Genomic DNA, 16,839 nt, shown 5'->3' on the forward strand with positions numbered 1-16,839 from the left:
GCATATTTACACTAATCACTATAGTCTCCAGCAGTGGTGTAAAGTATTTGAGTAAATGTTGCCTACTTAAGTATATTGACCTCTTTTTTTGGCTACTTTGTACTTTGAGTAATTATATATTAGCAACTTTTACACTACTTGACTCTATTTTTCCCATATCTATATTGTGAGGTTCCGAATTCGGTTCATTACATTTTTCTGCAGCAGTTTATTTCTGCTACTAAACAAGCGATATCGCCATCTACAGGGCATTGAAGGTACTGTGCGTTTTACCCTTACTCGCCTAAACTTCTCAACAGGGCTACTATACGAGAATGTGAGTGCATTGCTGGTGTTTCATATGACATGAGGACAATGACTGCAGCCGGTGATTAGGCCGAAACCAGTATATCCAGTGCAAATACTAGGCTTTGACTGTTTAATTTTACTCAACACAAGCTATTTGTGTCTTAGAACGGAAAATTATTACACAGGCCACAAGAGTAAGACAAATTTACATTTCAAAATGTATGATGAACTATTCAACTTTTATTGAATATTACTGGAGCAACAATTTGTCTAAAAGGAAATGGTACAAGAGTTTTGTTTTGATTAAAAAATATATATTGTAAAAGGCAGCTAGAGGGAACTTTTACACAAAATGTGGGGTAAAAGTTCCCCCAATCTTGGACAAAAGGCCTCTGGAAAGCAGAGGTGTAAAGAGTGCCTGAAAGCCATACTTAAAGAAATGTAGAGATACCTTACATGACTCAATTACAAGTTACAAGTCAACAGTTCCAATTCCACTTGCGTAAAAGAGGAACTCATTTTAACAGTACTTAAAGCTACACTGTGTAGGATTTTCTTCCATCTAGCAGTGAAATTGTTTATGACTACCAACTGAATAATACTTTCTAGCCCCTCCCATTCCGAGGGCGTTTTAACTCCTACGGTGGCAGTATTATTGAAAATACATTAGCCAAAGTGTACTATACAAAAATACACTCAGCCACTGAGTGTAAAAACGCGAAGCTTGAATTTCCAGGTATGTCCCTCTTTGGCTAATGTATTTTCAAGATGGAGGCGCAACATGGCTGCCGCCATTCGAGCGACTCGCTCGTATGTATTTTAAATGGCAGATTCTACGCTTACGAGAATACTTGATTAGTTGGTAGAAGTAATTACACATTAACGGGCACATATCATTTTGAAAGAACAAAGTGTTTTTTGCTAAGAATCAACGTAAAAAATTACACTCTGTAGCTTTATGTATTTTACTCATTGAATGTATAGGCTCAAAAGATGCACTGTTCTTCAACGCCTAAGAGGCATGCCAATGAAAAACAAGAAACAGTTGATTTGTGAGGAGTTTATCACGTTTATTTTCTAAAATCAAAATAAAACTGAACACCTCAATATTGCAGTAAATCAATGTCGACACAACAGACTCTTAAACGTCTACAAATAGGCCTGCTCAAAAAAGAGTTTTTAATGTTTTTGAAAAGAGTTTCTTATCCTCACCAAGGCTGATAAAAAATACAGTTAAAACAGTAATAATATTTTAATGCAGTTTAAAATGATGTTTTCCCCGTCATTCAAAGCATGCAAAGTCTTCAGTGTCACATGATCCTTCATCAAATCATTTTAAAATGCTGATTTGGTGCTCAAGAAACATTTGTGGATGCATGTTTCTCCAGGATTCTTTGATGAATAGAAAATTCAAAAGAACAGCATTTATTTGAAATAGAAATCTGCATATATATGTTTATATCCATCTTCACACATAAAAGTATTAATTTGTTAAAAAAATAAAATATTACTGACCCTTAACTTTTGAACGGTAGTGAACACAGTATTTCTGAAGAGCGTGTTCATTTTAGACTTGCCTCTTCTATATCTGAGTGTGTAAATGCAAGTCTAAAGTCATACATTGAGTGTAAACGACAACAAAAACACAAGAAAGTTGAGCAGTTTTCTTTGAATATTTATTGACAGGCCTGCTGTAATGCATCAAACGGTAAACAGAAAAAAGTTAACAAACTGTTCATTATTAATATTATTAAAACTGTCTGAAACATGGGGAACATACTGAAAAACATGCAAACCACACTAGTTAGTATTTGATCAAATGAACAAGTGGGTTTTAAGAGAACAGTTATTTGAAATGTTCCTATCTTGTCAAAAGATTTGCCTAAAAAGCATTTGAGCTTCAAATTGTAATGGAAACTCAGCTCAAAAATATAGATATTGAACTTCAGACAAGTATATCTACCGGGTTTCAGGTTGAAACTAACCTGTTAATATTTTCAAATATAGTCCCAAATCTAGGATGTTCCCAGGATGCAGTAAAGAAGCATGCACAAGTCTCTCAGAAGTATCAAAAGTGTGTTTGTGAATGTGGGCCTGCTGTGACTCCTCAAAGAATACAGCTGGGATAGTCACAAAATAGGTTTTCTCCAAAGGGAGGATTGCACTTTTAGGTCCAGCTATCCACTATGGTCACTTGCATCTAAATATCATACACACTTATACAAATATAATACAAAAAACATCAAGCCTCCAGTACACACCCCACCACTGCAAACTTAAACTCCTAATCTGATTATGCACAAAGTCAATGCAATTACACTGAATACTGCACAGTTACAGTACATGGTAAGGTTCTAGGTTGTATTCAAGTCTATAATGCAATATAATATTAAACCATATGCTTTCGCATTAATGCAGCGGATGAATGCCTTTTTGAGAGCTGAGGCGTGCACCGTAGATGTTTACAGGTGGTCACAGACTTATGCGCTTTGGTTTTTGTTGTTGTTTGTTTTCTGTTCTTGTAGGAATGGCATTAAGGTTTGCAGCTCCTCAATATCCTTAAACCTAATTATTAGAATCTTTCCCAGCATTTGTTTTCAGTCTGGGAGATGATGAGGTCAGAGGTCAAGGCTTAGAGAGGGCTCATCCGAGCCTCCAACCCATTGCCATCTTATGACGCAGTCAAGGACGAGCCAGCCATCCCCACAGCCTGACCTCCTTACTTGGGCCTCCTAAATAGTGTCTGGAGTTTTAGGAGCCGTCCTGACTGAGACGTGGTCTTTTTAGTCCCTGTTTATTCTGATCTGAAATTCCACTCTCTTCTTTTTTCCTTTTTAATCGGCCCACCTACAAACAGAGAAACAACATTTTTAGATGCTAAATGAATAGTATTTTCTTCAAAAAATAAAGACGGCAATTATTAAAAGGATAGTTTGCCCAAAAATGATTTACTTGCTATCATGTTGTTACAAACAGGTATGATTTTTTTTCCTATGCAGAATGTTGATCAAGGACTGTTCCAAAAATGGCACACACAAAACACCATTAAAATAGGTTTTTCTTGTTTTTCTCATTAATAATTGAGATGTGCTTAACAGGGTTGTTATTATCTAAAACTAAAACTATTAAAAACATTTCTGTTAATTGAAATATAAAGCTGAAATATAGCTATTAGTTAATTAACTTAAATTAGAATTGCTGCCTTGGCAATAAACCGAAAGTTGAAGCACTAAAATTAATAACTGGAAAAAACTAAAACTGAAATAAAAAAAGAAATGGCTATATAAAAATAAAATAAAAAAACTAAATTAAACTATCCTTAGCATGAAAACTAAAATAAATAAAAGCTAAATTAAAACATTAATAAAACTATAATAAGACTAAAAAACTAAAACTATGAATATGCACATTTTCAAAATACACAAATTACATTTAAAGCAGTGGTTCTCAATCAGGGGGGCTCAGCAAATTTCCAAGGGGGACACAGGATGATTTAAGAGTTTAAATGAATATATTATTATTAATTCACTAAAATAATGTAAATTAAAATGATTTATTTTTATTTTTACCTCAATAACAATAATTTTATTGAAGAACATACAGTTCAATGGGACGTTTTCGAGTCAAAATGTTTGAGAACCACTGATTTATAGATCTACAGGAAAGGGGAACATTCTAAGTCATTAACAAATTAAATTTTAATCTTTACCTCACACAAACATATTGCAGGGCTTTGGAAGACTTGGTATGTAGCACAAAAGTCATACTGCATTTATTTTGCTTTCAAGTCATTATGAAACGCATTGATTTTATTCGTTAACTTGACTAATACTTTGCCAAAGGTCAATTAGCTTTACCCCAGGGTTAAGTCCTCTCTGCAGTATTAGTTTTTTTGAATGAGATTAGCTTTGTTGAGTACAACCAAGAGCATTGTTTATTCAAGTAAAGAATCAATCATTTCCTAATGCTGCATTCATAAAGCGGCAACATGAGTGAATGAATTTGTCATTTGTCCTTCTGGCTAGTGTAATACCTTAGCATCGTGTTCAGCAAACCTCTGGAACATGTTTGCATAGATCTTCTTGTCACGCTCATGGTGCTCTTGAATCTTGCGCTGACAGATGGCAATCTGGCTGCGGGCAGCGCGGTTGAAGGAGTTAACTTGCAAAACTTTCCTGAAGTCCACCAGGGCCAGGCTGAACTCGTTGCGCAACAGACGCGCTTCACCTCTCCGATATAGAGCTTTCTCATTTTCTGGGTCCAGCTCCATTACCTAGTAATGAAAACCAGTATGACACGGTAAGAAAAGAAAAAAAAATTGAGACACATACTGTAGATGATTTTTTGTTCACTGTTATCTTACTCTACCTTGTTGCAGTTCTCCACTGTTTGAGAATACTCTCGCAAACGCAGACAGCACAAAGCCAGATTCAGATGGGCCACTAAGAGGAAAGACTGGATGGCTTGTTGCTGCTCCTTTTCTGTACCACACTCCATCTCTAACCAGTTTACAATCTGCTGGTACTGAATTACAGCATGGTTGTACAGTCCAGCCTGATTGCACAGTATAAAGAAGGAAGTCAATTACCTGACTGCCGCCATCAAAACAAGAACATAAGATGATCGTAGAAAGCATTTGAGCTCAAATGAAAAAATTTACAACGTCTTGAATTCTTAGTGTTTGGAATATATATATATATATATATATATATATATATATATATATTAATCTTATTAATAACAATTATTATTAGTTTTATATATTTAGTATTATAAAAGTAATTACTAAATGCAGGATGCATGTCTATAATAATATAAAAAGCAACTCAGTAGGCAAGAATAGGCATGTAAATATACAGTAAAGACAAAAGTGTAGACGAACCTTGAAATAGTGTGTCCCTTTTTGTTTGACTAAAACAGCACGTTCCAATTTCTCATTAAGGTCCATTTCCCAGGATTCTTTGGCCTGAAACATGAGGAATTGTCAATGTAGTATTTTTAGGTTTTCTGTCAGTTCTGTCTATGACCATTAGAGGGCACACTTTAACTGTATTCTGGGATTTTCCACTCCTTTTTCGAAGATACACATGTTTGAAAACTTAATTTTTAACCTGGCTAATCCTGTTTATTACGTATTAATGCGATAAAACAATGATTAAAAACTTTATTTTTATATATATTTTATATACTTTATACTTTTTTTTACAGTTTAATTCATAAAAAATATATTCTGTTATTATTTTTTTGCGGCCCTACTGTATATGATCATTCTATCATTCATTGAGCTTTGGGATCATTCAGAAAGCTTTTACTAAATACTATGAGTCTAAAATGAAATATCTCACCTTTTCAAAGTCCTTCAGTGTCACTTCATATAGTAGTTCTGCATTTGATCCAATGTCATGTTCTTTTTTACCCTCTTTGCCATAACCGTACCTGAAAGCATAGCACAAACTGAGTTAAGATGGTGAAAGTTATTATTATATTATATTATATTATATTATATTATATTATATTATATTATATTATATTATATTATATTATATTCCAAACAAATAATCAGCTCTTAATAAAAATAAAATATTTAAAAATCTGAACAGAATGGCAATTCTTACTTGGGCTTTAAGTATAATAAACAGCATTCGCCCTTTTGGATTTTCTCCATGGCCCTGTCCACTCCTAAAGGAACACCCACGTCCTCTGATTCACCCACAACAAAGGTGACATCCCGAGACTCAAATAACCGACCTCCACACCACCCCTCCAAGTGTACTAAGGCACAGAAACCAAACAGAATTGTAATCCAAATTAATATTGTATCCAAACGCCTTGTCTAAGAATTACAACCATATTACGAATATTCATAATTCTCAGACTTACCATGGACTGTGGCCCCTTCATTAGGACTGTTATAGCCTTCACCTTTGACCTTTATTCTCTTCATGATCCCACCATCTTCTGTAATCTTCTCCCCTCTGAAGCTCAGCAGCTCAATCTAATAGTGGGAAGTAGAACCATTTGTACTTTTAAATGTAACAGACTAAAAGAGGCTTTTTGTGTTTTGGATCATTGTATACACCACTTTGAGACAAATATAACCATGTGTTTCTTCAACTTCAGGCAATTTTATGTCCCAGGGGATGATTTTTAATAAAAAATACCACATTTCAACTTTTTGTTGTCTGTTGTCTTCCCTTTTGCCAAATAGTTAGAAAATTTTCAACACCCATAATGCACAAGGCCACTCCCACCAGTCTGCTGTTGGATACGCTTACCAGAGTCAAATACTGCCTTGCTCTAGTAGGAAATACTTCTTAGTAAACTTTTGGTCATAATGGTGTCGACTTGTATTGTTCCCGGATGCAAGAATTCAAAGAGTAAAGGCTTAGCGGGAATGAGTTACTTTCAGTTTCCAGTGAGTTTCAGTTTCCACTAAAGGCTGTAAAGAATCTTACATATGGAGAGAATGCCGTGACGGAATATCTGAAGTGTTTGTAGTCTAAAGTGTTCATAGTTAACATTTCAATCTGGATGACTACAAACACAGTGTTTTATGCCAAATGAAATAAACAGCTGTCAGTTCTGCCCGAAGCAAAATGCCGTAAGCGTACAGGTAAGTAAGCTGTTGCCATAGTGTTTCACTTTTACCATAATGCTGTTTAAAAAGTAGACAAAGTATGATACATTTTTCAGTGATAAACCTACCCTTAATAACTGATCTGTTAATAACCCTCTGCCGACCCCGACCCCGACAAAACAAAGCGGGTTAAAAAATCGTTGAAGTTACACTTTAAGTGCTTGATGTTCCTACCTCAAACACAAGTGTGGCATTGGGAGGAACCTTTGGTGGGCAGCCAGCTGAACCGTACGCATATTCAGGCTTACAGAGCATCAAGCACACCTCTCCTTTCTGCATGGAACACACACCAAAATCCCACGCCTTGATGACCTGACCTGTGTGAATTAACCATACACTACTAATGAATTCAATTTTATTGTAAATGTTTTGCCATTATAAGATAAATATGAGTAACTTAAATAACTTTATAAGTAAAATGCAGTAACACTTTATTTTACAGTGTCCTTGTTACACATTATATGTAGTTACAGTAGTAATAACTATAAATTATGCATAATGCAACTAACCCTGAATCAAACCCCAATCCTAAACTTCATAATCCACAAATACTGAAAAACACTGAATAGTGCAGTATTTTAATTTCAAAAACTGAACAAAAAATTAGTTTGTGGCTCATTTTCATAGCAAATAATTTATGTTAATATCTTTATGACAAATTGTATCTTTGGGAATGAAACAGCAGATAATAAGGGAGGCACCACACGCCTAAACAACACCAGTAATTACACCCCTTAAACAGCAAATATCATTAAACGGGAATTTCAGCCCTGCTCTTAAGTGAGTAATGTTGAGTGAAATTGGCAGGTTCCATTTAACAAACACTAATGACAGAGTATTAACGAATCATCGACATGTCAGTGTAATACAAACTATTTGCATGTGCAACTCATACATAAAAAAATACAAATGAGACATTTAGATTAGATTTTCTTTTTTAATAAACATTGTCATCTATTACAAAACGTACAAATTATATTTGATTTACAGCTAGTACAGCCCAATTCTTGAACTTAATTTGTAGTTGTAGTTGATTTAAAGTGCAAAATAAAAGCTTACTTATTTGTGTGGGACTACATTAATAATGTATATACTGTATGTTTTGTTGCTGTAACTGGCAGATGATTCTAGATTTAAATTAAGTATATTTGTGTGTGTGTTGGGGGGGGGGAGATAAAACAATTTTTTTATATTATTTCTGCTGATATTTAAAAGAGTTTAAAAGAGAGGAGTTCTGGGTATATGATGAATATGTTGCTATGTTTGCAATTACACTATTGTTTAATTTAAGGTTAGCAAATCTATCAAAATTCGATGCATGGAAATGTCCACAACTGCATTAAGTTGAGCCAAATAATTGCACACTGAACAATGGCCAATATTATAATTAATGTATATGCTAATATACATATAATAGCATAGCACATATAATGATGTATCTGCTTATCCATTTGTCAAAATGCATTTCTTTCATTAAAGAATAATTTTTTCTCTTGCAACACAGTATTTGTTTCAATAAAAACACATTCATTTTGAATAAAAAATAAATAAATATGAAAAATAAAAAAAATAAAAAAATAAATCTATGAAATCTATTACCTTTTCCCACACTGAAAACAAAAGGCTCCTTGCGGTCTAGACTGGAGTCAAACTTCTTTCCATTGAGGAGTCTGCCTGTGTAGTGGACAAACACCTTGTCCCCAATCATCGGCATTTCCCCCTCCACACCATGCCGCTTCACAATCTGTAGAGAGACATATGGGAGAAAAAAGTGAACAATTAAAGTGAACAATAAATTAAAGGGTTAGTTGACCCAAAAAATTTTATTCTGTAGTTCCAAACCCATAAGACTTTTGTTCATCTTTGGAAGATATGTTTAATAAAATCTGAGAGATTTCTGACAGCTTAGCAAACTACCACTTTGATGCTTCTAAAAGTTCATAAAAAGATTGTAAAACAAATCCATATGAATTGAATTTAGTCCAAATTTTTAGTCCAACGCTTTATACAGAATGCTGAACAGGTTTAATTTAGTCTTTTATTCACATATAAACATTCATCAACGCACACATCAGTTGTTGTAAACGGAAGCTCAAGCATGTTTGCTTGACGTGTGATAACCAATGAGGTTCATTCTCGAGTGTTACGCATCACGTTTGAGCTTCTGCAAGAACCAATGAGGTTCATTCTCATGTGTTACGCATCACGTTTGAGCTTCAGCAAGAGGTTTGTTCTCGCACGACAAGCCCAGTTGGTTGAGCTTCTGTTTATGTTCACTGATCAATGTTTATATGTAAATAAAAGTCTTTAAATCTGTTCATCATATAAAGTGATCGTGTCTCTTCAGAAAATTTGGACTAAACCGCTCAATTCATATGGATTCGTTTTACGATCTCTTTGTGAACTTTTTGAAGCGTCAAATTTACAGTTGAGTAGCTGTCAATGGAGGGACAAAGAATCGCTCAGATTTCATTTAAAATATTTTCATTTGTGTTCCGAAGATGAACAAAAGTCTTATGGTTTTGGAACAACATGAGGGTGAGTAAATGATGACAGAATTTTATTTTTTGGGTAAACTAACCCTTTAACACCAGATCATTCTGAATCTGAAGAAAATAGCAGATTCAAATCAGGTTTTAACTTACTCTCAACAGATTTATCTCAATAAAACCTTATGCTCCTTGAATCAACAGCACAAGCACACAAAATTATCGCAATATTACTTTAGCAGACTCTGTTGTTTGAAATATGTATGTTACATTCAACATACAGTGAGGTCTAAAAGTCCACATTGAAACTTTTCTTTAAACCTGTAAATAAAGAGAATGTTAAAGAAAATAATTCATATTTAAGAAGCACAATGTTCTTATGAACTTTCTGAAGACATCCTGAATTTAATAATCCTGAATATTGTTTAATGGAAAATGCTATATTACATTATAAAAAAGTGAAAAATATATATATTTTTTTTACTATGGTTGCAGACATTTTGACCCCACTGTATTGTTCATGACTACAGAAACTGTAAACTAACAGCTGTGATACAGAGTTATTAATGACTGGATTACCTTACATACTCCACGGTCACCGTTTGGAGTGACATCTGTGCCTTGGGAGGTAAAGACAGCAGTTGGGCACTGGTTAGTGGAAAAGATATCCTCTAAAGATGACATCTCGCCACTCGTACATACCCGTGTTCCCCTAAAAACAACAAACATACAATATTTGACTTTTTTATCTTAAACAAATATTATAAGGCACTGCTATCTTCAGACAAATTCAAATGTTTGCAGTTAAATTTCCTCATATGGGGTATTTTAATACAAAAATTGTTTGTAATCCTTCTTATGTGATTCTGGCATTTTTTTTTTTTTTTTTATATCAAACCTAAAAAAACTATTTAGACATTATAACCTCTAAAAGGTTAATATAGCACGAGCTCAAATACTGTATACTGTACATGCAAATCAAATGCGAGTGTGCACATATGCTTGTATCGTTATGTATTTTTCACAAGATTGCCATAACTGTTTTTCATCCTAGAAAAATTGTTAGTTAGTCCCTGTGTGTGTGTGTGTGTGTGTGTGTGTGTGTGTGTGTGTGTGTGTGTGTGTGTGTGTGTGTGTGTGTGTGTGTGTGTGTGTGTGTGTGTGTGTGTGTGTGTCTGTCTGTCTGTCTGTGTGTGTGTAAAGAGTTTTTGAGGTATTTTATTTGAGTGTACACTAAATCTTGTGAACGTGCAACGAAACACTATGTTCCTTTTATTCTATGTTCCTGGAACAAGTTCAGATTCTAGAGAAGGATGTCTTGTGAGATTTATGTCAGTAAACCTAGTAAAAAGGCACGGGAAGAAAACAGAACGGAGAAGGGAACATTCAGTCCGGTCCACGTTACTTGAGGCGATGAGATACTGCAATGACTCAAGGCTCTCAATCCAAGACCTTCCTTTTGTTACTATACACAAAACACCGAAGGTTACAGGAAATGTATTCATTTCAAGAAAAGCTATATTAATGCATAAGAGCAGATATTACAGCACATACCTAACCGAAGACTACAACAGAAATATCCATGTCTATTGTTTCAGGGACTTAACTTGAAAGCAGAGAGCTCTGTGCCAAACTAATCATTGTAACTAACATATTTTTTTGCATTGAAAGTATAATATATTCATCACAAATATTCACCTCACTGCATGTGAGTTTAGGGTTTATGTCTTGGAAAGGGAATATGGCAGAGTGAAAATTAAGAGTCCAGGCTATGTGACGCATCTACAGAAATAGTCTGCTACCATCCTGGTTAACAGCATTGCTGAGGAAATGTATCATTCTTTGAGCACGAGTTGGTCTAAAAACCCAAGATGAAGGCCGTGAACATGCAAGTCAACAAGAGACAAAAATACAATTCCAATTTGATTAAACAGTGCTGGAAGCCTTTTAACTGTAATTGAAACAGAATTAACATACAAATTTGATGCTGTTAAACATCTAATTACAAAAAAAATGCAAAGTAAAAAGTCTCTGGGTTTGTTGGTGTGTTTTTTCTGCTTTACATGTTAACAAATTTAACTAAATTGTGATCCTAAATTCTAACAACTGAGTGCTTCTAAAAAATCTTTCTTGGAATCAAATGTTATGAAGTTCCTCTAATAGATCTTACTTAAAAATCAGCCAAAAAACGTAAAGATGATGTGCACTTGCATAAAAAGCCTGACACTGTGTACTGTACTTCACTAATTGTTGCATTTATTAACTTTGTGTGTCTGTTTTATTCACTGACCACTCATTTGATAACTCATCTGTCTTTAGCTCAATTCATACTGGTCTGTCATTGTCTGTTTGTCTAACTGTGTTTGTCTCTATGCCTTGCTATCTCTTCATGCTTTTCAAGCCAACTGTCCTTAAGTCTTTCTCTCCAGTGATCGACTAATTAAAGGTGGTGTGACTTTTCTAAGCTCTTATTGGAGCTCCGTCTCAGATGTCCGCAGTGTGGGGAGATTGCAACAGGCATTCCTGTTACAAAGATGAGCTTTCAGAGACAGTTGACTCATTCCATCCTTGAACATACTGTCCGCATTCAAGCACACGATGCACTCACAGATTCCTAGTTAATCACCTTGTCAGACACCCAGACTCTTTCTGTACTGATGACATACACATTGTCGTAAACATTAAAATTGAATTATCTGTAGAGAATGGTGGGTTTTCAACTCTTGAAAACATATCTGACACTGAAATCAAGGGTGTGACCCACGTAGACAATGAAGAAAATTAATCTAACCACAATATTCAGATGATTGTTAACTGGTTCATTCTGGTAAATTCTAAAATCATCATATTTGGTCCTCCCAGACCTAAATACGTGGTTATGCCACAACACATGGGATTTTCTGTGCTTGTTAAAGCCACAAGAATCAACTTGCCACCTACAATAAAAAAACGAGTTATAATCAAAACATATTCTATGAGAATATGGTTGAAGCAGAGCAGCGTAACCAAGTTCTGAGTCGTATCTGGTCAGTGATAGTAGGTAGAACGGTTAGTAGGGGACATGAATTGACATAATTTACAAAACTATGAAAAACTGAGGAGTCACATCTCAGAGTAAAAAAAGGGAAAGGTAGAAAACATTTTCAATCCATATTAAGCATATGCCTATTTCTCATTTTCTGTCTTTGTGTGGCTTTGATGGATTCATGAGAAAGAGACTCTGTGAAATAGTAAGCAAAAGTGTGTACACAAAATATAGAAATATAAATTCAATGAGTTCTCTCGCACCAGAATTGAAAAGTGGTGCTTCGTTTCCTCTCAGTTAGCTCCATACATCTCAAACGCAACTACAGGCTGCTAAACACATTGCAATATGCAAATTAAATTATAGCTTCAGTTTTCTTTCCAGCATTAGTATTTATCCATTCATTTTATTTTTACAATATAAGGCCACAATGCGATATTTTACTTGATTTATAGGAGAAAAAGCATAGCACAATGAGAAAACAGGCTTTCTCTATAGTCACCGTAGAAAGCTGTTTTAAGTATAAAAGGTAGTCAATGTGATGGATAAAGAAACAAAACAAGCATGAAATCTAGACTTACAATATTTCCCTTTTGTCTCCCGTTCCTTTCATGTGTTTGACCATATATCCGTCCGTATGCAACTTCAGTCTTACCGGCGAATACAACCTGTGCCTAGCGGCTTAAAGAGGAATAAGCCCGCCCTCTCAGCGCGAGAGTACTAGATGTTCTACCGACAGTGTTTTACACTTCTCCACACCAATAATCATCAACACGATACGCCTCTACGAGACATTTGGACAGGGGAAATGAAATGAGACTACAGGAGGAGGAGTAAACGCGGGGGAGGGCAATGTAGTGTAAAAATTAAGGGCAGGCCTTGGAAACTGTCCACAAAGTAACACAATGTTCCGGCTGTGTACTGTAGCTCGCGCTGATGAGAACACAGTGTCCTAGTAGACACCCTGACCCGTAACCCGTTGTGTGCTGACTGAACAGCTCAAGTTGGGAACAGCATGTACAACCACACAGTCAGAGCACAGCGATACGCGGAAAGAACAACACGACTATATTATTTTTAAAAACGTTGAGGTTTAAAGTGATATGATGCATTGAAAAAAAAAAAAAAGATTAGGCTATGGTAAAATTGACAGCTGAAAGAAATTTACTGGGAAAATACAATGAAGACGTTTACTGGATGGCATTTTGCTCTCCATATATTTTACAATTACCATAATAATATAGGTGATGATGAAAAAACACATGATGAATTAATGTCCATCAGAAGGTTTCCATTAATCATGCATAACACCATCAGGGTAACACATAACACTAAAATAACACTATAAGTCTAAACATTAGTAGTTTTAATTAACTGTTTTTTGTTTGTTTTTACATAACTGGTTACCAAAATCAAACTTTATTAGTTAAATGAAATATAATCAAATGGTATGCCTCATGCAGGGATCTCTGGGAATGTCCCTTTACTTTCGTTTTTAAGGAAACTTGTTTGTTTTTAAACACATAATTTTAACAATACTGTAAATGTTAACCTACATGCATTGTTTTGTTGAATGTAATATAGATTTTCACATCATATTTTCACATTTTCAATGTCATTTTCAAATCACTGACTTCCATACATAGTATTTTACAGTAAAATTACATTTATTGTCCGCTAAATAAATATATTTCACTTTGTATTGTAAGGTAACTTTATCATTTAACAGGTTTTACTGAAGAATATTTGCATTTATTTTCATTTAAAGTCAAAACAAATTCTTAAAGTGTATAAAGAAATGTTTTTCTGTTTAAGATGATACATTACCTATAGTAGGCCAGACAGTTGTAACATTGGACATTTAAAGCTATGCATTATCTTCAATAAATGATATTTGGATTTCATTTCTACACAGGATGATTAAATGTAAATTATAATTAATGTAAAGAGTAAAGAGTTGAAATCAAATCCAGCCTTTCAAGTTAGTATGCCAAATGTTGAATAACAGCAGCACTGGGCAACATGTTATACCTGCATCAAAAATCTCTCAGACTGGAACTGTAACAAAATGTTCCCGATGCATTCACCAGAGCAACAAGAGGTGTCAGCAGGAACACAATGGCATATGTGATTGCCTGGGATTGATTTCCCTTTTCAAGCCTGATTTTTTTTTAAACAATCATTTCAGATGGATAGTTAATCCAGGAACATGGTGTGAGTGTCAGAACAGACTGGCTCTGTTTATTAAAGATTCTGCAGATATGTTAATCCATTCCAGAGAAATGCTATTTAGCTCATTTATTTGATTGATTTGTAATGTTGAAATATTTAAAATACATCCAATCACAGATCTCTAATATTATGTCAGCAGACCTTTAGCTTTTCTAGGATTATTAAAGTATTTAAGGATAGAAAAGAGTAGAACAAAATGTTGGTATCTTAGCAGCAGGGATCTGTGACAGAGCTTATAATGTGAAACTGCTCAGTACGGATGGCACAAGAAAACAAGTGGGGGGTTTTCAAGGATAAGGATTCAGACCAATATGTCACGCTGCCAGCAAGGTCCAAGTGGGGACACTCCATGTAAACTTGTTTGACCTTTTTTCCTGTTCGTGTTCAGTGATCATATCTAGCAGATCAAAATCACTTCAAACTTCCACTTCCAAATCACATTCATCATCAGCATTTTTTCCCCCACGATTCTGACATGAAAATTAAATGTTTTAAAAAAAAACACTTGTGGTCATGTTTTCAATATACTGGTGATTACAAAAATTACATTCTTGACTAAAGGCTTTGTGGTGATTCAGAATATGATTAAGTTTTTCCTCTGTCAGAGGTAAACAGCCTGTTATGGTTTCATTTGCTTAGATAAGATGAAATGAAAATAGTTTGTAAATTTCATTCAGGAAAAGTTAATTTACTCTTAAAGTGTTACTACAGTACTTTAATAAATGTACCTACTTTAAGCAATATTTTAGGTAGAGATTTAGATCTATTAAAACTTCTGTAGCTTGTGGTTTATTAACCACTGAAGAGAATTTTGACTCATCCCCACTCCGTAAAAAATAACAAAAAAAATGCATTTACAGAGCAATTAAGGAATTAATGAATAGTGCTGGCCCATCAAAACCAGTCACTTAATTCCATGGTATGTTTGCATTAACCAGATTTAATTTATTAGGATAGTTGAAAGATTGGAGATTTAAAAAATTAATTAGCATATCCTATTTTCTATGTGTGTTACGTGCTGGCTTGACTTTATAATCCAGATTCAAAGAGGTTTGATGCAGATGAACGATTAAGTCACATTTCATAAATATCAGGAACCATAAGTAGCACAAAATGTCAACACAAAATAAAGAACAGAAGATAACTGAGTAAATACACAGGATGATGAGGAACAGGTAAGACACTAATCAATGAATAACTATGGCAACCAGGAAACAGGAGCTAAACACACAGGAACTGAACACAGGCAATACAAGACAAAAGAATTTCAAAATAAAAGTTCTTGAACAAGGACAGGGGAATTGTGACAATGTGAGATTTAAATTAGCTACTAAATAATTAGTGCGTCAAATAAATCAAAGTACAAAATGCTGTAATATCAGAGACCTCCACAATTTACTTTAAGTGATAGTATGTCCAAAAAATGTTTACTGTTCTATACGTATACTACACTTGTCCAGAGCACATTTCAGTAGTAATTATTCCAAACATGTAAAGTGACAGGTTTTAGGGTACTGGTTTCAGTTCAATTAAATAAACATCTGGTGTGTTCTAGATTTAAACTTAATAATAAAAAATTACCCTTAAATATTTAAGTAGGCCTGCAATTAATCTTGGATCATTTTTGGTTAGATACTCTGAGTTTAAATTGAGCATCACACTTTCACAAACCCATACTTTCATAAGTACAACTTCTCTGTTCTTGTTCCACCACTTGCTGCAGATCACAGTGTAACTATTATTACACCATGCTGATTTAGATGTGTGAGAATATCAATAATCTGCACTGTGATGCAAAACACTCAAGAGGTCCAATGATTATTTGGCAAATGTATAAATAAAATACATTAAAATGGCACAAATGAAAGTTTGTTCAAATAATTCCTATTTTGTATAATACAAATTTTACAAAATTAGGCTAGCCTACACTTTTAGCAGTTACAAACATGAGGCATGCATGGCTCCACAGCCTAAGCAATGATAGGCTACAAATGTTAACATTAAACAACATATATTTCATATAGGATAGGATATTGGGGATTGTGCATGGAAAGCGATTAAAATAACTGCATGCAATAAGGAGTGATTATAGGAGCTTCACCTTGTCGTCAAATAATGTAGATTTATTTATTTTTTAGTAACAGTCAAGAGAATAATCCTGTCCGTTT

General features: G+C 34.4%; 1 protein-coding gene across 1 annotated transcript; it reads right to left on the reverse strand.

Moving 5' to 3' along the window:
- Positions 1-1,942: 1,942 nt before the first annotated feature.
- Positions 1,943-13,267, reverse strand: fkbp5 (FKBP prolyl isomerase 5). The gene is made up of 11 exons (XM_084129192.1): positions 13,021-13,267; positions 9,994-10,126; positions 8,525-8,669; positions 7,100-7,242; positions 6,169-6,283; positions 5,904-6,060; positions 5,634-5,724; positions 5,171-5,254; positions 4,657-4,842; positions 4,322-4,561; positions 1,943-3,135 (listed from the first exon to the last, which is right to left on the reverse strand). The coding sequence occupies exons 1-11, from the start codon at positions 13,062-13,064 to the stop codon at positions 3,040-3,042; spliced, it is 1,434 nt and encodes a 477-aa protein (XP_083985318.1). The 5' UTR covers positions 13,065-13,267; the 3' UTR covers positions 1,943-3,039.
- Between the last annotated feature and the right edge of the window lie 3,572 nt (positions 13,268-16,839).

This window comes from Abramis brama (assembly GCF_963993115.1).
Source record: "Abramis brama genome assembly, chromosome: 11".
In the NCBI taxonomy this organism is placed as follows: domain Eukaryota; kingdom Metazoa; phylum Chordata; class Actinopteri; order Cypriniformes; family Leuciscidae; genus Abramis; species Abramis brama.